Below are 21,454 nucleotides of genomic sequence, written 5' to 3'. Positions count from 1 at the left end.
AACTGTTTCAGATTTAGTTCAAGACATAGTGTAAAGTTTGATGCTGCTGCAACATTTTTATTTTGCAGTTGTATTAATTTAGTTGAACATCTTTGGTTATTTTGACCGTCATGGAGGTTTTCGAGCTGTTGCAGTTGTATCGCTGGTTTCCTAAATGTGTCTAAGTGGAAAGTTTGGATGGTTTGGGCTCGTGTAGCCGGTGCAGAGGCATGAACAAGATGACGGAAAGAATCTCAAGAACGCCGTCCCAGAAGCTTCACACCGACAGCTGTGTCACTATTACAGACTCTTGAACTCCACAGACACGAGCTTGACACGAACACCTGATGCTACACTTTCATGAGAACGCTACAGGGGCTAATTTATTCTTATCTGATAGTGTACATTCCTGTTTTGATGGCACGTCAGTGTTGACTGGTGTCATCCTGCCAGACACTTTGTGGATTAAAAACTCACTGAAACAGAAATTTACACAGATGCTGTGAAAGCTGATGATGTCGTTTCAAACTGAACAAAAGTGGAAATGGGGAGCATTCAGTTAATGTCAGTTTTAGAAGTATATCCATCCCTCTGTGGTGGAAATGTAGGAAATGTGGAAGTTTCCAGACTTTGTAAAAGAAAAAGGATAAAATCAACAAAGTGATCTGTCTCTGGTACACTGAACTCATCACGGACTGCAGCGAGGCGAGCACAGTGGATCTTTTCCTTTTTCTACGCAGCTCTTGCAGAATCAGTTTGAGGTTATTGAATAGCTGTTAGTTTAATAGAGTCCCTCTTTATGTGCTTTTATCTAAAGGACAGCAGGTCAAGAAATGATAAGAATGCACTTCATTGCAGTCACCGTTTAATTGGATTAAATAAGCGAAAAGCGGAATAACCTGAGTTGTCCTTTTTTTTCTGTTTCAGACTCTGACAGAGACCAAGAGGACAGCCATGTTTTCAGCCAGACCAGAGATCCAGCCGTAAGTAAACACGACTCCCTTCTGTTCACGCAGATACATAAAACAACCAGGCGAGGGTCGTTATCTTTAGTGAGAGCTGTTACACAAGAGTGAGCAGGTATGATGTTAAAGATGAAAGATTTGAAGCCTTAAACAGTTGAATAATGAGATGATCAACATGACAAACTACAAGTATTCAATGAGTATGAGATGGTACATGTTTTATCTCTACATGCTCGTTCCATTTTAAATGTGCCATCTGTCCTCCACACAGCGATGACACGCTGCACATCGGCTCTGAATCCACAGCCGACACTTCAACTCAGCGGAGCGATTCTCTTACGTGATGAAAGAAATGAGTGTCGGCAGATGTTACTGTTTGTTGCTGCACAAGAATGTACTTCACTGAGGATGTTAGGCTCATCTAATACGCTTACAATTTAGTGCTTCATTGCACTTCATGAGGAGAGTTGTACATTAGTTTTGGTTGTGTACTTAACTTCATATACAAAGTACTTAATCACTCTAGCTTTATGTTTTGGAGTTGGCTGTAGGCTAATGAGTGTGTGTGTGTGTGTGTGTGTGTGTGTGTGTGTGTGTGTGTGTGTGTGTGTGTGTGTGTGTGTGTGTGTGTGCATATGTGTAGCTAGGTAGCTTATGACATTGATTTTCACACAGTAGCTGATTCAAGTGTTAAAAAAGGATTAAAAAGAGGAATTTGGTTGAGAAAACATCCTCTAAGTGAGCCGGCCCAACTAAAACCTGGACTGGGTACGTGTGAGAGTTCATGGCAGCTTGACCACAGATGAAGTGCTAAAACAGGATGTTTTTACAAGATTAACTATGCGAGAGTTTATGAATCAAGCAGCCAGAGGAAGGAGATATGGGAGGCTGGAACAGGACAGGTTTCCTCCAGAAAAGAGGTAAAAGGTAGTTTGGTTTGATTTTAGTCCAACTAACAAAGTCCAGCTGTTGCAGTCATATGATAAGAACACTAAAGGTTCTGGGGGATCTATATTCAGATTAAATGAAATAAACAAGGTCATGTAGGGTTGCCCCTCCTCCAACCTTCTCCTGTGACGATATCTGTACACAACAGAAATAAATTCAATCATAGAAAAAGAAAGGAGACGCTCAGTGATCTGCAGCCTCTGCGCGTGAAAGTCTGAAATCCTATCTTAACTCAGTTTAGGATGACATTTAGGATTTTTGGTTTTTACAGAATCTGGTTTAACTGCATTTAGAAAAAATCTGGTCTTATTTTTGGATAGGAATTTACCTAATAAAGAACCATCCAAACTGAGTTAGGGATCCTAAATTAGGGCATAGACCGTGTCCTGTCTTTGAAACATAAGTTGAGATACGAAGCAGCGAGTAAAATGTTCTGTAATGAGACGACTGGAGATGCTGCTGCTGCTGATGATGATGAGTTTAGCTTCCTCAGAGATAAAAGCCATGTTGTCATGTCCTGACTGAAGTCCAGCCATCAGAGACTGTTTCAGATTCTTTATTGTGGGGCGTCACGACCACATCCTCAAGAGGACTGGCAACGGCAGCGCATGGTCGGCGTCCAGAGTACAAAAATCCACAGCTTGTATTTCCTTGTAATTCTTGCAGTGAAAGCTGACTGAACCATGCACTTCATAACATACTGTATATATAAAAACCTTGGAGCCTGCAGCTTCCCAGCACAGCCAGTTTTCCTCTGTTCAGTAGCCTCACTGGAGCAGTGGAGGGTTGAACGCTGAGAATGTCACTGATTGTTGAAATAAATTGAGAAAATTCAAATCACAGTCCCCATGTTCCTTAGGTTTTCCCCCAACAGCTCTCCCAGCAGCTGCAGTACAAAGCTACCGTGGAGGCTCAAATAATCTTGTTAGTTGAGTTAAAGGGTAAAACCGCTCTGACAACCTCGACTGCCTGAACATTTCAAAGTGACTGAACGCTGTCTGCTGCTCTGTGGCCAGGTAAAAGACAAGAGGCGGTCGCCCCCCTCGAACAGATCCCCCTCTGCCCCACAACGCAACCCTCACCACAGCGGCTCCACAGACGAACAGGAGAGCCCCGAGAGAGTGGTGAGACACACACACACACACACACACACACACACACACATTGCAACACACACAAAAACCCTCCTGCATGAATTCAACACCACTAGAACGGCAAAACAGTGACACACACAAGGGAAATCATCAACAGGCTTCGTGAATGCATCTCCAAGGATGTTAGAGTGTGCGGATGAAATTGTTTAGAAATGCTCAGGGAGAAAAATTAACTAAATAAAAAAGTTAAAGTTAACTGTACCCTAATTTGGAAGTTTGTCTCAACTGTAAGTCAGGCAGGAGAAAACTTGTGAGCATGGTAAACATACCTGCTAAACATTAGCATTGGCACATTGGCAGAGCTGTGAATTAAATGCTAATGTTTACATGCATACATGCTCCAAGTACAGCCTCACAGAGCAGTTTTTTACATAACTGGAAAAATGACATGGTTGTGTAAGTTTTGGGAAATATACTTATTCACTTTCATGTTGAGACTGGAGATCCATACCACTTTAATATTCACCAAAACGGTAACTACGACACCCTCTATCAGCCTACGCAGAGCCTCGCCTCAGATAAAGAAAAATGATTAATTATTCCTTTCATGTTGATAAAGAAACTTCAACTTGATCCAGAGGTGAAGAGCTTGACAGCATCACGGGTCAGTTAGGTTCATCTTACGTGTACCTGAATGCTCCCGGTGTACGCTGCCACTGTGCTTTAGAGCAGAGTCCTTGTGACATTGATCTCAGGACCTCAAGCGTCCAGTCGCATGCAGAACATTTTTTTATTAACTACATTGCACTTCAGAATGCTGACCTGGTGACCCCAGCAGCCAGCAGCCCATACAAACTGGATCACAATAGTCCCGGCCCGATCTGCTGAGGTCATTGTCCACCACATAAACAACCTTTCATTTCTCCCAGCTCAGCAGAGATGCCAGTCGTGGTCTTTTCACACCGCAGCAGGTGACCGCCAGCTGCTGGACGCAAAGTCGGCAACAAAGAACATCTGAATGTGGCAAATCTGAAACCAGCTGCAGGTGTCGGCTGTAAACACTCTGACCCACATTCATGCACTAAAATGTAGCACGTTAGCATTTTAAGAGTTTTTGTGACACAAAGCGGTGCCGCTGCCTGTCGCGGGACAGCGACACCTGCTGGTTTTCAACAGAAATATCAATGTAGCTAACAAGCATGTTGACACAATGAAGGTTTTAGACCACAGTACACAAAAAGACTGCGTACACATTTCCTGTGTTTTGTTCCATTATAGTTTAATACTATTGATTACATCATGAAATACTGAAGACATTTATCCAGTTAAATATATTTAATTTAATATAAATGGATCTACAAGGATCTACAAAGGCTTTCAAAAGTTTTGTGTAATTATCAAATTAACAGGAAACAAGTAATTATGTTAACACAGGTAGCTTGCATAAAAGTTAATGAATATTACACTTTAAAAGGAAAATTTATTGACAGAAAGTTGTGGCGTTATCAACATCTTAAAAGTGTCATTATAATTAACTATATTTATACAGCACTTTTCATGCAAAAATGCAGCACAAAGTGTGTTACAAACTAAAAAAAGAGCAGCGATTATCAACGATAAATTATTGAAATTCTAAAAGTATGGAAGTAAAATAATAAACAGTCAAAAATAAAAAAGTAAAAGCAAAAAACCCAAATAATTAATGGTTATGCCACTAGGGCAGCACTTTTTCAGCCATAGTTAGGTAGATTTTGTGTTGCTGTTTTGGCATCATGACATGATGAGCTCACCTCGTGTTGTCTGTGTTGTCTGCAGGTGCAGAAGGAGAAGCTTCATGCAGAGCTGAAGCAGGTGTTGAGTCAGAAGAGAAGTCATCTAAGAGAGTCGACCTGCCAACTGGCCCAACCAGAGATGGACTCAGAGCCCACAGAAGAACAGACAGTAAGCAGCAGTCTGATTAACACTCTCAGACTAAAATAGTTCCTACTCAGTGGTTCAACAGCAACTGGAGACTTCTAATCACCATAAATCACTGATGAAGACGCAGACGGACGACACTGCACACAAAAATGTCACTCCAATGGTTCATGACGTTCACAGTCCACTCTTTCCTTTCTGAGTCGTCTACAAGTTATTTCCTCTGGTCAGTCACCGGAAAAGTGGATGTAGTCCAAGAATAGAGTGACCTTTCCTCTGTGACAGCTTAATGGATAAAATGGATTCAGAAGTAAAGTGTGAAGTGACAAATAACTGTACCGCAAATTCTGCACTCACTCAAGCGAGTGACACAAGACATAAAGCAGTGTCGAAGCTCGTTTATTAATCTGAGAAAAAAAGGGAAATAGACGGACAGAAGAACATTCAGTTTCTCATGTGATGCATGTCCTTGAAGCTGTATAATTTATATTTTGCATCCACAGAATCGCTGTTGTATTTTTCTCTCATATTTTCAAACTATAGCTATCATTACCCAAACAATGTGTGAGTGAAGATGACGGCCATATTCTGTTACTGAGACTGATTGTAAATTGTTTATGTTCTTAGAGATATTAAAAGTTGTGTGTCCGTGTTTCAGTGTGTGGAGGAAACCTCTAAAATCGTGGAAATCGTGGTGGAGACGGAGGCGGAGGCTGGAGCCAGCGGCTACAGCGTGACTGGTGGAGGACAGCGAGGGATCTTTGTTAAAGATGTCCTCAAAGACTCACCCGCTGCTAAACATCTCAGTCTACAGGAAGGTACCTGCGGTCACGTTTGACATACTCAGTGCTTTAAAATGAACATAATTCACACAAGAAATAAAATAAAAATATGTAAACTGCAAACTCTGAGCCATGGTGAGTGCGTGTCCTGGGTTGGGAACATGATGTTCTGATGATCAATATAGTATCGTTGTATATTCAACCCTAAAGATTAAATATATTATAGTTGTGTCAACCGTCCACTAACATGATCTCAAGAGCAGATAACAATAATTGTACTGAACGTGCATGTTTAGATAAGATTTTTTTTTCATTTTTCACTGTTGGCATCTCTTATCAGCGCTAGCAGCTAATGCTAACAAGCATCAGCTCAGTTTACAGCGACCTGCAGCTGTTACCGGGCGGAGAGACGGCAGCGAGTCGGTGTGTTTGCACTGTGTTTACAACCAAAATCATACACTAAAATGTTGTACTCCTGCTTTACGTATCCAGATGCGGATCAGTTATGGATCTGTGCAACCACATTAACCATTAAATTGGGCGTCATACCAAGTTATAATGATGACAGAGCAAAATCAAGAAGCAGATATTAAAAGGTTTTTATCTTATAAACAAAATGGAGTACATTTTGAGTACAGTTGGTAAACCTCCAGATGAAAGTGAAAAAGTGAACACACATGTATTTAATTGACATTGAAATGCCACAAATTATTGGCCAAGGTCTGCTTCCACAATGTTAAGTATGAAGATCCTTCAGTGTGCAGAGCCTTCTGGTTGTGGGCAGAAGTATGCTTGCTGCACCTGTAGCCACACACAACAGTGATGTCAAGAGGTCTTGGAGTACACCTGTACTTCACTGAGGGAAGGTGAAAAGTTAACCACTGGAGGTCAGCAAAGACAAGATTCTCAGAGTACTTCTTATTATAAACGGCTGTGCTACAGTACACTACTGCTCTATCATGAAGTATATTTGTTATTCCCCAGGAAACTTATAGCATATATACGTGATAGACCCTAAATCACTAAAAAAAGCAAACTGAAATGGACAGGTGTGAAAGTTTCAACAGCTTTGACAGGTCTTAACACTGACTCTTTCATTCATTATGTTCTCTGTGTGAAGGTGACCAGCTGCTGAGTGCCAAGGTCTACTTCGACAATGTGAAGTATGAAGACGCCCTGAAGATCCTTCAGTGTGCGGAGCCTTACAAGGTCAGCTTCCAACTGAAGAGGACCATCCCTGGAGCGGAGGTCAGCGTGCGGCCTCGAGTTCCCAGTTTGGAGGTCAAAGGTCCCAAAGCCAAGATATCCAAAATGGTAATCAATAATATTCCGAAATGCAACTTGTCACATAAATTCTCCATTGTTTATAAATAATGTGAACACTTAGTCCTCTCTTTTATAGCCTCAAATTAGTTTTAAAACTCTTTGTAGTTTCTATAAACTTTCAGGCCCTCTTAATGTGTGTTTGTTTGTATTTCAGAGTGTGAAGGGCAGCAAGCCGTTCAAGGCCAAGAAGAAGAGAGGTGGTCGTTTTGGTCTGAAGAGGCTGAAAGAGAAGCGCAGAGAGGAGCTGGTGGTCGAGGGAACGCCGCCCAGACTGGAGATGAGTGACGTGGACGTGGAGTTTTCTCTCCCTAAATTCAAACAGAGCAGGAGCGCGAAGGTCGAAGCGGGAGGAGCAGAGGGAGCGGCAGCCGCGGGGAAGGCAAAGAGGAGGATCAGGTTGGCCTTGTTTGTGTTTCAGTGTTTGCTTTTCATGTTGAAATTGTCATCATTACCTGCTGTACTCACTAAACAGCACGTGAAGATTTGCTGAGCAACATTATGATGGTAGTTCTAAAGAAAACTGTAATACAGTACTTTTACTGACTCAATTACATCAAATGATAATCTTAAAAGTATGTTTTTAGTTATATTACAATGTATTTTTCTTATTTTCTTCTTCCTTTCTTTACACGGTTTTCCCAGGTTTCCCCGCATGAAAACAAAGGCTTACGCTGGAGCAGAGACCGGAGGACAAGTGGAAACAGGGAGACTCGAGGGACAGGTGAATATCTCTGCACCTGAGATATCTGGAGCTAAAGTGAAAACCAAAGGAAAAGGACACAAGTTTGGAATCAGCTTTCCTAAGAGCAAACACACAAAGTCAGGCTCAGCTTTGGAAACTGGATCTCTGGAGCGGAAGCCCCCGGGTATCAGCATTCAGCCGCCGTCAGTGGAGTTCAGTTTGTCTGGTGATAAAGACATGGATACGGAAAAGGGAGGGGTGAAGATTAACGCACCTGATGTGGAGTTTGCACTCCCTTCAGGAAAAGCTGAGGCATCTTTGCCTGCTGTGAAGGGAAAAGCTCCTAACATTGACATCAAAGGAGGGGTTGATGCAGACGCAGCTGTGGGAAACATTGATGTAGACGTGGGCAAAGGAGATGCAAAGCTAAGGATGCCAAAGTTAAAACTGCCCAAAGTGAGACTCTCACGTCATTCGGATGAGATAGATGGTGACATCAAGGTAAAAGCCAAAGGGATGAAAGTGCCTGACGCTGATGTAACACCTCCAAAAGTGGAAATCAAAGGAGGTGGTGAGATTGGCCTCCCTGAAGCAAATATCACCAAGCCAAAGATTGAAGGTGATCTCTCAGGAAAAGCTGCATCTTTTCAAATGCCTTCTGTCGACATTTCTTTACCAAAAGTGAAGGGAAATTCTGACATCGACTTCTCACTCCCAGAGTGCGAAGGAGCTGGGAAGACAGCAATCAAAATGCCGGCCATTGACATCTCTGTTCCTGATGTTGATTTGGAATTTGACACCGGGCGCCGAATTCCTGACGAAGTTGAGGGCACTTTTAAAGGGCCCAAAATCTCCATGCCAAAGGTTGATATCTCGTTACCAAAGATGGAATCATCTAGTGTTGATATTGAGGGTCCAGAAGGTGGAGGGAAATTCAGTCTACCCTCTGCTGACATCTCTCTCCCAAATGTGGAAACAGGGGTTGCAGATGTGGATATGGACTATTACGTTGGTGGAGATGGAAAGTTCAAAATGCCTAATTTTGACATATCTTTACCAAAATTTAAGTCACCAGAAGGAGATATAAAAGGACAACAGATGGAAGGGGGCTTCAAGTTACCCAAAGTAGACTTGACCCTTCCCAAAGGCAAAGCAGGAACAGCTGATATTGAAGGAGAAGGAAAATTTCAGCTACCATCGTTTGACATCTCGCTACCTGAAATGAAGACAGGTGATAAGAAAGTCGACATTGAAGGCCCAGAAGTAAAAGGTGGTAAATTTGAAATGCCCACACTCGATATTTCTCTGCCCAAAGGCAAAATGGAAGGAGATATTGAAGTAGAAGGTCAGGCTGGGAAGGGAGGAAAATTCAAAATGCCATCACTTGATGTTAGACTACCCAAAATGGGGACATCTGAGGCTGAAGTTGACTTTAAAGGACCTGAGATCAAAGGAGGGAAAATTGAGGTACCATCAGTTGACATTTCTCTACCAAAAGGTAAATCCAAGGGTGAGGTTGACATCAAGGGAAAAGGAGGCAGGTTTAAAATGCCTTCTTACAATATATCTCTTCCAAAAATGAAGTCACCTGAGGGAGACGTTGTTTTAGAGGGACCTGAAATCAAAGGCGGAAAGATCAAGATGCCTACTGTCGACGTCTCTGTTCCCCAAGGAAACATAGAAGGCGATCTGAACATTGATGGCAGTGAACTGAAAGGAGGCATGCCCTCTTTAGACATTTCTCTCCCAAAGATGAAGCTACCTGAAGGAGACGTGAAGCTAGAATGCCCTGAACTTCCAAATGTTGACTTTTCACTTCCCAAGGCAAACGTCCAGGGCGACATGGAGGTCGAGGGCAGTGGTGGTGGCAAGGCCAAGTTCAAGATGCCAACTTTTGACGTCTCACTCCCAAAGATGAAAACCAAAGAGGCAGAGATTGATATTGAAGGACCTGAGGTCAAAGGAGGAGCAAAGTTCAACATGCCATCACTCGACATCTCTCTTCCTGCTATGAAGTCACCAGAGGGGGAAGTAAAGATCCAAGTTCCCGAGGCCAAAGGAGGAAAGTTCCAGATGCCTTCATTAGATGTGTCACTACCAAAGATCAAATCACAGGGAGGTGACATCAACATCGAAGGTCCTGAGTTTAAGGTTGATACACCAGAGGCAGATTTGGACCTGCAGGGAAGTAAGATTAAAGGAGGAAAAATGAACATGCCTACAGTTGATATATCTCCTCCAAAAGGAAAAGCAGAGGGTAACATAGATATTAAAGGTCCCACAGGAAAAGGAGGCACGTTTAAGATGCCTACATTTGATGTATCACTGCCAAAGATGAAGATGCCTGAGGGAAATATTGGCCTAGAGGGACCCTCAGCTGATGTCTCTCTTCCAAGGGGGAAAATAGAGGGTGACATACAAGCCAAAGGTAAAGGAGGACATTTTCATATGCCGTCCATTGATGTTTCTCTCCCTAAAATAAAGTCAAAGCGAGGTGATATCAACATCGAGGGACCAGAAATCAAAGGTGGGGAAATTAAAATGCCAACTATCGACATCTCACCCCCTAAAGGAACATTCGAAGGTGACATCGCTGTCGAAGGAGATGGACGAGGAGGTAAATTCGACCTACCATCTGTAGACATCACCCTCCCTGCAGTAAAATTACCTGAAGGAGATGTGAATTTTCAAGGGCCGAAAGTTAAAGGTGGCAAGTTTGAAATGCCAAAAATCGACCTCTCCCTTCCTAAAGGAAAGGGGATGCAGGGAGACATTGATATTGATATTCACTCGGGAAAGGATGGGAATATTGAAATGCCATCCTACAACATTGGACTTCCTAAAGGAAAAGTCAAAGGTGACATAAAAGTTGAAGGTCCCAAGGGGGGGACAGGTAAATTCAAAATGCCCAAATTTTCATTTCCAAAGATGAACCTTCCAGAGGGCGATGTCAAAGTCAAAGGAGCAGAGATTAAAGGAAAAATGGAAATGCCGACTGTTGATATTTCACTTCCAGAAGCAAAAGGGGAAGTGGGAATAAACATTGAAGGTCCTGAGGGGAAATTCCCTAAAGTCAGTTTTCCAGAAGGTGATGTAAAATTGAAAGGGCCCGAGATAAAGGGCAGGAAGATTGAGATGCCAGACATTGATATCTCACTCCCCAAAGGAAAAGCAGGAGGAGATATTGAAATTGAAGGACATGCTGGAAAAGGAGGAAAGTTCCACATGCCCTCATTTGATATCTCTCTTCCAAAGATTAAAGCTAAGGCTCCAGAAGTCAACATAGAAGGTCCTGAACTTAAGGGAGGAAACATCAACATGCCAGACATTGACTTTTCACTCCCTAAAGGAAAAGCTGATGCTGACCTCAGCATTGAGGGTCCTGAGGTAAAAGGAGGCAAATTCAAAATGCCTAAATTTGACGTGTCACTTCCAAAGATGAACCTGCCAGAGGGCAATGTGGACATTTCACTCCCAAAAGGGAAGGTAAAAGGAGATGTTGACCTTGAGGTAGATGCTGGTAAAGGTGGAAAGTTTCATATGCCCTCGTTTGATATCTCTCTGCCTAAAATGAAAGGAAAGGGAGTTGATGTTGATATTGAAGGACCTGAACTGAAAGGTGACATGTCACTCCCGAAAGTTAAGTGTCCAGAGGTAGATATCAGCCTCCAGGGTCCAGATGTTAAGGGAGCAAGGTTTGACTTGCCAACTGTTGACATTTCACTCCCTAAAGTTGAGGGTGACCTAAATGTTGAAGGCCCTGACATGAAAGGAGGCAAATTTAAGATGCCCAAATTTGATGTGTCATTGCCAAAAGTGAGTCTCCCAGGGGGTGATGTTGAAATAAAAGGCCCAGACATGAAGGTAGGGAAAGTTGAAATGCCAGACATTGATATTTCACTCCCCAAAGGAAAAATTGAAGGTGACCTAAATGTTGAAGGCCCTGACATGAAAGGAGGCAAATTTAAGATGCCCAAATTTGATGTGTCATTGCCAAGAGTGAGTCTCCCAGGGGGTGATGCCAAAATAAAAGGCCCAAACATTAAGGGAGGGAAGGTTGAAATGCCAGACATTGATATTTCACTCCCCAAAGGAAAAGTTGAGGGTGATCTTGATGTTGAAGGCCCTGACATAAAAGGAAGCAAATTTAAGATGCCGAAATTTGATGTGTCAATGCCAAAAGTGAGTCTCCCAGGAGGTGATGTCGAAATAAAAGGCCCACGCATGAAGGGAGGGAAGGTTGACATGCCAGACATTGATATTTCACTCCCCAAAGGAAAAGCAGGAGGAGAAATTGAAGTTGAAGGACATGCTGGCAAAGGAGGAAAGTTCCACATGCCCTCACTTGATATCTCTCTTCCTAAAATGAAAGCTAAGGGACCAGAGGTAAATATCGAAGGCCCTGACGTTAAAGGTGGAAAGCTAAACATGCCATCATTGGATGTTTCTCTGCCCAAAATGAAATCTCCCGATGTAGATATCAACCTTGAGGGACCTGATGTTAAAGGAGGAAAGATGAACATCCCAACTGTTGACATTTCACTTCCCAAAGGAAAAGTTGAGGGTGACCTAAATGTTGAAGGCCCTGACATGAAAGGAGGCAAATTTAAGATGCCCAAATTTGATATGTCATTGCCAAGAGTGAGTCTCCCAGGGGGTGATGCCAAAATAAAAGGCCCAAACATTAAGGGAGGGAAGGTTGAAATGCCAGACATTGATATTTCACTCCCCAAAGGAAAGGTTGAGGGTGATCTTGATGTTGAAGGCCCTGAAGTGAAAGGAGGGAAATTCAAAATGCCCAAATTTGATGTTTCTCTACCAAAAGTGAGTCTCCCAAAGTTTGACGCCAATGTGGAAGGACCAGACATGAAAGGAAAAATTGAAATGCCATCAGTTGATATTTCACTCCCCAAAGGAAAAGTTGAGGGTGATCTTGATGTTGAAGGCCCTGAGGTGAAAGGAGGGAAATTCAAAATGCCCAAATTTGACGTCTCACTTCCAAAGATGAACCTGCCAGAGAGCAATGTAGAACTGCCAACAGTTGATATTTCACTCCCAAAAGGAAAGGTAAAGGGAGACGTTGATGTTGAGGGACATGTGGGTAAAGGAGGCAAGTTTCACATGCCCTCGATTGATCTCTCTCTTCCTAAAATCAAGGCAAAGGGGGTTGATGTTGATATTGAAGGACCTGAACTTAAAGGTGACATGTCACTCCCTAAAGGAGAAGTTGAGGGTGACCTAAATGTTGAAGGCCCTGACTTGAAAGGAGGAAAATTTAAGATGCCAAGATTTGATGTTTCATTGCCAAAAGTGAATCTTCCAGAGGGTGGTGTCAAAATAAAAGGCCCAGACATCAAGGGAAGGAAGATTGAAATGCCAGATATTGATCTTTCACTCCCTAAAGGAAAAGCAGGAGGAGAAATTGAAGTTGAAGGACATGCTGGCAAAGGAGGAAAGTTCCACATGCCCTCACTTGATATCTCTTTTCCAAAAATGAAAGCTAAGGGGCCGGAGGTAAATTTCGAAGGCCCTGACGTTAAAGGTGGAAAGCTAAAAATGCCATCACTTGATGTTTCTCTGCCCAAAATAAAATCTCCCGATGTAGATATCAACCTTGAGGGTCCTGATGTCGAAGGTGGAAAAGTGAACATCCCGACTGCTGACATTTCACTTCCAAAAGGAAAAGTTGAGGGTGACATTAATGTTGAAGGCCCTGAAGTGAAAGGAGGGAACTTCAAAATGCCCAAATTTGATGTTTCTCTACCAAAAGTGAGTCTCCCAAAGTTTGACGCCAATGTGGAAGGACCAGACGTGAAAGGAAAAATTGAAACGCCAACAGTTGATATTTCACTTCCAAAAGGAAAGGCTGCTGTGGATATTGACATTGATGGGCACAGTAAAGGAGGCAAGTTTCACATGCCCTCACTTGATATCTCTCTTCCAAAAATGAAAGCTAAGGGACCGGATGTAAATATTGAAGGCATTGACGTTAAAGGTGGAAAGCTAAACATGCCATCATTGGATGTTTCTCTGCCCAAAATAAAATCTCCTGATGTAGATATCAACCTTGAGGGTCCTGGTGTCGAAGGAGGAAAGGTGAACATCCCAACTGTTGACATTTCACTTCCCAAAGGAAAAGTTGAGGGTGACATTAATGTTGAAGGCCCTGAAGTGAAAGGAGGGAAATTCAAAATGCCCAAATTTGATGTTTCTCTACCAAAAGTGAGTCTCCCAAAGTTTGACGCCAATGTGGAAGGACCAGACATGAAAGGAAAAATTGAAATGCCATCAGTTGATATTTCACTTCCAAAAGGAAAAGTTGAGGGTGATCTTGATGTTGAAGGCCCTGAAGTGAAAGGAGGGAAATTCAAAATGCCCAAATTTGATGTTTCTCTACCAAAAGTGAGTCTCCCAAAGTTTGACGCCAATGTGGAAGGACCAGACATGAAAGGAAAAATTGAAATGCCATCAGTTGATATTTCACTTCCAAAAGGAAAAGTTGAGGGTGATCTTGATGTTGAAGGCCCTGAAGTGAAAGGAGGGAAATTCAAAATGCCCAAATTTGATGTTTCTCTACCAAAAGTGAGTCTCCCAAAGTTTGACGCCAATGTGGAAGGACCAGACATGAAAGGAAAAATTGAAATGCCAACAGTTGGTGATCTTGATGTTGAAGGCCCTGAGGTAAAAGGAGCCAAATTTAAAATGCCAAAATTTGATGTCTTATTGCCAAAAGTAAGTCTCCCAGAAGGTGATGTCAAAATGAAAGGGCCAGACATCAAAGGAGGGAAGATTGAGATGCCAGACATTGATTTTGAAATTGAAGGACATGCTGGAAAGGGAGGAAAGTTCCACATGCCCTCACTTGATATCTCTCTTCCAAAGATTAAAGCTAAGGGACCAGAGGTCAACATAGAAGGTCCTGAACTTAAAGGTGGTGGAAAAATTAACATGCCAGACATTGACCTTTCACTCCCTAAAGGAAAGGCTGATGCTGACCTCAGTATTGCGGGACCTGAGGTAAAAGGAGGCAAATTCAAAATGCCTAAATTTGACATTTCACTCCCAAAGATGAACCTGCCAGAGGGCAATGTCACAGTGGAAGGACCAGAGATGAAGGGAGGAAAGATTGCAATGCCAGCTGTTGACATTTCAGTTCCTGTGGGAAAAGTGGAGGGAGATATCAATATTGAAGGACCTTCTGGAAAGGAAATTGAAGTACCAAAAGCTGACCTATCTGGTAAAAAGGGTGGTGGTATCCACATGCCAACTCTTGACATAAATCTCCCCAAATTTGATCTTGACCTAAGCCTTCCTTCTGGTCTGAAAGACAAAAGCCTCAAAGTGGACACCAGTGGTCCTGGCGCATCAGGAGGTTTGGAGATGTCTGGTCTCAAACTACCAACAGTTGACATCTCTGCTCCGAAGGTGGATCTAGACTTCGGTCTCACCAAACCTAAATGTGATGATGTGGAAGTGGAGCTTCTGAAAGCAGAGGGAGGCAGACCTTCATCAGGGGGCAGCTTTGAGCTACCTCTTCCCAGTTTCTCGCTTCCCAGGTTCGGTGGCAAGTCCAAGAGTGGTGACATGCAGATATCAGGAAAAGGACCCAAAGGAGACATTTCCCTCAGCCCACCACATGTTGAAGGAGAGATTAGGGCACCATCAGTAGAGTTTGATGGGGATGGAAAGGTCAAGGTGAAAAAACCTAAAATCAAACTGCCCTCATTTGGTTTTCACAAAAAGAATACCGATGTGTCCGTGTCTTGTCCTGATGTAGATGTTAAAATGAAAAAGGGGAAAATTGACATTCCTAAAGCAGAAATCAATGTTGAAACCCCAGACAATAAATTAAAATCCAAAGGGAAATTCCCCAAGTTTAAAATATCATCACCAAAAGGTCAACTCCCAGAGGGAGCAGTTGATGCTAAACTGGGGGCAGATGTGGAAGGAAAAGGTGGCTTCCATGCACCTGATTTCACTATCAAACTACCAAAGTTCTCCATGCCAGGATTTGGCTCTAAAGAAAAGGATTTAGCTAAGCCAAGTGGCTACGTTGACGCTAAGACCACAGTCAAAATGCCTTCTGTTGAACTCTCACTGCCAGCAGCTAAAACACCAGAGACTGAGGTTCTTCTCCCCAAAGCAGAGGTCGATGTCTCAGAGGCTGATATCAGAGGTTATGAGGGAAGCCTCAAAATTCCCAAAATGCCAACGATTGATGTTTCCATCCCCAAAATAGGCCTGGATGTGTCCCTGCCAAAAGTAAAGCATGGTGCAAAGGTTGATGGAGATGGAGGCAAATTCAATACGCCAGATATCAAAATGCCAGACATTGACATCTCCCTGCCCAAAGGACAGATGGTGGGTCCAGAGGTGGAGCTTAAAGGCGAAGGTGGAAAATTCAAGATGCCCCATTTCAGCATGCCCTCTGTTAATATTTCACTTCCAAAAGGAAAGGTTGAAGGTCCAGATGTTGAAATAGAGGGAGGTACCGGGGGAAGGTTCAAAATGCCTCACATGAAAATGCCAAATGTTGACATCTCTCTGCCCAAAGGAAAGATGGAGGGTCCAGAGGTGGAGCTCAAAGGGGAAGGTGGCAAATTCAAGATGCCACATCCCAGTATGCCCTCTGTTGATATTTCACTTCCAAAAGGAAAGGTTGAAGGTCGAGATGTTGAATTAGAGGGAGGTTCAGGAGGAAAGTTCAAAATGCCTCACGTGAAAATGCCAAATATTGATATCTCTCTGCCCAAAGGAAAGATTGAAGGTCCAGATGTTGAATTAGAGGGAGGTTCAGGAGGAAAGTTCAAAATGCCTCACATGAAAATGCCAAATGTTGATATCTCTCTGCCCAAAGGAAAGATTGAAGGTCCAGATGTTGAAATAGAGGGAGGTTCAGGAGGAAAGTTCAAAATGCCTCACATGAAAATGCCAAATGTTGACATCTCCGTGCCCAAAGGAAAGATGGAGGGTCCCGAGGTAGAGCTCAAAGGGGAAAGTAGCAAATTCAAGATGCCACATCTCAGCATGCCCTCTGTTGATATTTCACTTCCCAAAGGAAAGATTGAAGGTCCAGATGTTGAAATGGAGGGAGGTACCGGAGGAAAGTTCAAAATGCCTCACATGAAAATGCCAAATGTTGACATCTCTCTGCCCAAAGGAAAGATGGAGGGTCCAGAGGGGGAGCTCAAAGGGGAAGGTGGCAAATTCAAGATGCCACATCTCAGCATGCCCTCTGTTGATATTTCACTTCCAAAAGGAAAGATCGAAGGTCCAGATGTTGAAATAGAGGGAGGTACTGGAGGAAAGTTCAAAATGCCTCACATGAAAATGCCAAATGTTGACATCTCACTGCCCAAAGGAAAGATTGAAGGTCCAGAGGTGGAGCTCAAAGGGGAAGGTGGCAAATTCAAGATGCCACATGTCAGCATGCCCTCTGTTGATATTTCAATGCCAAAAGGAAAGATTGAAGGTCCAGATGTTGAAATAGAGGGAGGTACCGGCGGAAGGTTCAAAATGCCTCACATGAAAATGCCAAATGTTGACATCTCTCTGCCCAAAGGAAAGATGGAGGGTCCAGAGGTGGAGCTCAAAGGGGAAGGCGGCAAATTCAAAATGCCACATGTCAGCATGCCCTCTGTTGATATTTCACTTCCAAAAGGAAAGATCGAAGGTCCAGATGTTGAAATGGAGGGAGGTACCGGAGGAAAGTTCAAAATGCCTCACATGAAAATGCCAAATGTTGACATCTCTCTGCCCAAAGGAAAGATGGAGGGTCCAGAGGTGGAGCTCAAAGGGGAAGGTGGCAAATTCAAGATGCCACATCTCAGCATGCCCTCTGTTGATATTTCACGTCCCAAAGGAAAGATTGAAGGTCCAGATGTTGAAATGGAGGGAGGTACCGGAGGAAAGTTCAAAATGCCTCACATGAAAATGCCAAATGTTGACATCTCTCTGCCCAAAGGAAAGATGGAGGGTCCAGAGGTGGAGCTCAAAGGGGAAGGCGGCAAATTCAAGATGCCACATGTCAGCATGCCCTCTGTTGATATTTCACTTCCAAAAGGAAAGATTGAAGGTCCAGATGTTGAAATGGAGGGAGGTACTGGAGGAAAGTTCAAAATGCCTCACATGAAAATGCCAAATGTTGACATCTCACTGCCCAAAGGAAAGATTGAAGGTCCAGATGTTGAAATGGAGGGAGGTACCGGAGGAAAGTTCAAAATGCCTCACATGAAAATGCCAAATGTTGACATCTCACTGCCCAAAGGAAAGATTGAAGGTCCAGAGGTGGAGCTCAAAGGGGAAGGTGGCAAATTCAAGATGCCACATCTCAGCATGCCCTCTGTTGATATTTCAATGCCAAAAGGAAAGATTGAAGGTCCAGATGTTGAAATAGAGGGAGGTACTGGAGGAAAGTTCAAAATGCCTCACATGAAAATGCCAAATGTTGACATCTCTCTGCCCAAAGGAAAGATGGTGGGTCCAGAGGTGGAGCTCAAAGGGGAAGGCAGAAAATTCAAGATGCCACATGTCAGCATGCCCTCTGTTGATATTTCACTTCCAAAAGGAAAGATCGAAGGTCCAGATGTTGAAATAGAGGGAGGTACCGGAGGAAAGTTCAAAATGCCTCACATGAAAATGCCAAATGTTGACATCTCTCTGCCCAAAGGACAGATTGAAGGTCCAGAGGTGGAGCTCAAAGGGGAAGGTGGCAAATTCAAGATGCCACATGTCAGCATGCCCTCTGTTGATATTTCAATGCCAAAAGGAAAGATGGAAGGTCCAGATGTTGAAATAGAGGGAGGTTCAGGAGGAAAGTTCAAAATGCCTCACATGAAAATGCCAAATGTTGACATCTCTCTGCCCAAAGGAAAGATGGTGGGTCCAGAGGTGGAGCTCAAAGGGGAAGGCGGCAAATTCAAGATGCCACATGTCGGCATGCCCTCTGTTGATATTTCACTTCCAAAAGGAAAGATTGAAGGTCCAGATGTTGAAATGGAGGGAGGTACTGGAGGAAAGTTCAAAATGCCTCATTGGAAAATGCCAAATGTTGACATCTCTCTGCCCAAAGGAAAGGTGGAGAGTCCAGCTGTTGAAATAAAGGGAGATAAGGGACAGTTCAAGATGCCTAATGTGGACATATCTATCCCTCAAGGAAAAGCAAATATTGACACACCAGAAGTGAAAGTTGAGGCAGAGGGGGAAACCATCAAGCTGCCACATATCAAGATGCCAAAAGTTGATATTTCACTGCCCAAAGGTAAAGGCAAAGATATTGACGCACCTGCTATAGAGATGGAAGTCACAGGAGGAAAGATCAAAGGTCCAGATGTTAAACTTCCAAAGGGGGGTGTGTCAGGTGACTTACCAACCATTGAGGCAGGAGGGAAAATTAAAGGGCTACAAATCACATCACCAGCTCTGGACATCGATGTGACACGTAGTACACCTAAACCGGATGTAGACGCTCATGGTGAAGCTGGTTTGCAGGTTGAAGGAGAGCACAAAGGTCTCAAACTCAAGATGCCAACAATAGGTATCAAAGGTCCAAAAGGAGACCTGGAGCTTGATTTAGGACTTAATCGAGGAGATGGCAAGAAGGACAGGAAAAAAGTTGAACTACCTGACTTAGATCTCAATGCGGCAGGAACCAGCGGCAAAGTAAAAGGGCCTAAAGTCAAAGGAACCAAATTCAAGATTGGAATGCCAAAAATGAAGACTGGCAAAAATGTGGAAGCAGAAGCAAAAACATGCAAAAACTGTGGCGATGAGATAGGTGGTGACGTCAAACACAAATGCAAGGATAAAGACAGAATTGAGTATGAAGTTGAAGTGGAAACCCACAATGGACATAAAGAGGACAAAGACCGTATTAAAATTGCAGCACCAGAGGTTACATTACCAAGTGTACAAGGCTCAGTCAACGTAGGAACAGGGGGAGAGGGTGGCCCCTCATCATCTGGAGCAGAAGTCAAAGTCCCCAGGATTCCTGACATAGAATTTGATATAGGTACATCACAGGATGAAGATGAAGATGTCAAAACAGAAAAAGGCAAGAAAATCAAAATCCCTAAGTTTGGTGTCCCATTACCCTCCATCTCCTCTCCCGAAAGAAGAATCTATGGGCCAGAAATTCAGTACGAGGGCCCTAAAATGCCCAAAGTAAAGAAAGCTGTTTTTGTTTTGGTAAATCCTCCTGAAACAGACGAGTCTGCCGCGTGCACAGGTGTCCTCGAAGAGAAGACAACATCTGAGGTGGAAACAGGGGATGTCAAAGTGAAGATGCCCAAAATCAAAATGAAGCCAAGTTTTGGGAAGTCCAAAGATAAATCAGTTGCTGCGAACACAGAGTCAGAGGGAGGGAAGATGAAAATGCCCCAAGTGTCGCTTTCTCCTGGCAAATCAGGGTCGTTTGACGTCAAAGGTTCAAGCTCAAGTCTCAACGGTGAAAAAGATGCAAGTCTTCACAAGGACTCCAAGGACGATAAAGGGACACTCAGCGGTAAAATTAAACTTCCAAAGGTGGAGCTCACCTCTCCATATGGCAAGATGGCTGCAGCGGAGGAGGACACAGAAATGAGAGTCAAACTGGGAAAGGATTCGGCACCAGAAGAAGTTGGGGGAGATACCCAAGGGCTTAAAGTGAAATCAGGCAAGATGGCCTTCGCAGGTGTTAGTGAGGAACACTCAGACCATGTGGTGTCATCTCATGCCAGAACAGATATGCTGGACAGGGACAGCTCAGAGTCCCCTGCTAGTTTTACCATGGAGTTCAGCTCAGCAAAGGTCCAGGCTTGGAGCGAGGCTGAGAGCAAAAGTAGGGAGTCTGAAGAAAGAGAGTCTTCACCCTGGTTCAAGGTCCCTAAGTTCACCCTGAAGCCACACTCCACAGGTAAGGACAAAGGAAATTCAAACTGAGATGTCTGAAAAAATGTGACATTGACTCAAAAGGCAGATAGTATCCAAGTCAAACATGTTTAATCAAGTATCTGTTAAAGAGAAGTAAATGACATGATTCCCTTGTTTACAGATAATTTCCTGAGAAGATATAATGAAGTACTACCCAACTTGTTTTAACAGACAACTTTTACAAACATAGACTGTATGAACAGTAGACAGAGCCTCGTACAAAGTGAAGCCAGTGCAGAAGTGCCTTAAACCTGCTTTCTATCTAATGGCCAGCAGGGGGTGACTCCACTGGTTCCAGAAAAAGTCGAATTGTATGTAAGCTTATGACAAATGACCCTACTTTTCACCAGCTTTATTACCTCAGTAGATAGTTTCCTAATGAGTTAATGGTCTCATCGCTAGTTTCAAGTCTTCTTCAACACAGCATGATGTTCATTTTGTAAATTATGGTCCCATTTCCAGTAAAATAGATGATTAAGCAGAGTATGCTTTAGGGCGGGTTAGGGTTAGGGTTAGTCTCCTGAATTTTATGGAAGTGCAGTATTAAACTAATGGAGTACTCCTTTAAAAGAGACAGTGAATAATTGCACATATGATCCAAAATTAACAACAATATTTCAACAATTTCACCATATTCAAGTAGGATTACAATATGTACTACATAATACATAATTTATCATTGCTGTCACCTTTTGATGTGTTTTGTTTTCTTTGTTTTTACTCTATAAATTATTAATATATCTCCTGTTTTGTCTCTGCTACATAAGACTAAGATTCTTTTCATTCTTAAAATCTTTACCCATCCTCCTCTTCTTCCTTTTCCTGCCTCTTCTTGTTTCCTTTCTTTCCTCC

General features: G+C 43.1%; 1 protein-coding gene across 1 annotated transcript in view; it reads left to right on the top strand.

The window, feature by feature from the left end:
• prx (periaxin) overlaps positions 1-21,454 on the top strand; it is a 50,917-nt gene that overhangs the window by 26,669 nt on the left and 2,794 nt on the right. The window contains exons 2-8 of the mRNA XM_084351188.1: positions 907-962; positions 2,909-3,016; positions 4,802-4,927; positions 5,562-5,721; positions 6,806-6,999; positions 7,166-7,407; positions 7,654-20,585. Of these exons, the coding sequence (XP_084207314.1) occupies positions 4,898-4,927; positions 5,562-5,721; positions 6,806-6,999; positions 7,166-7,407; positions 7,654-20,585 (13,558 nt within the window). The 5' untranslated portion in view covers positions 907-962; positions 2,909-3,016; positions 4,802-4,897. The remainder of the gene's footprint in view (positions 1-906; positions 963-2,908; positions 3,017-4,801; positions 4,928-5,561; positions 5,722-6,805; positions 7,000-7,165; positions 7,408-7,653; positions 20,586-21,454) is intronic.

The sequence above is a fragment of the Pagrus pagrus genome, assembly GCF_965226575.1.
Source record: "Pagrus pagrus genome assembly, chromosome: 4".
NCBI lineage: Eukaryota > Metazoa > Chordata > Actinopteri > Spariformes > Sparidae > Pagrus > Pagrus pagrus.
Note: the sequence above shows the minus strand (reverse complement) of the source record. Positions and strands in the feature narration are given on the sequence as shown.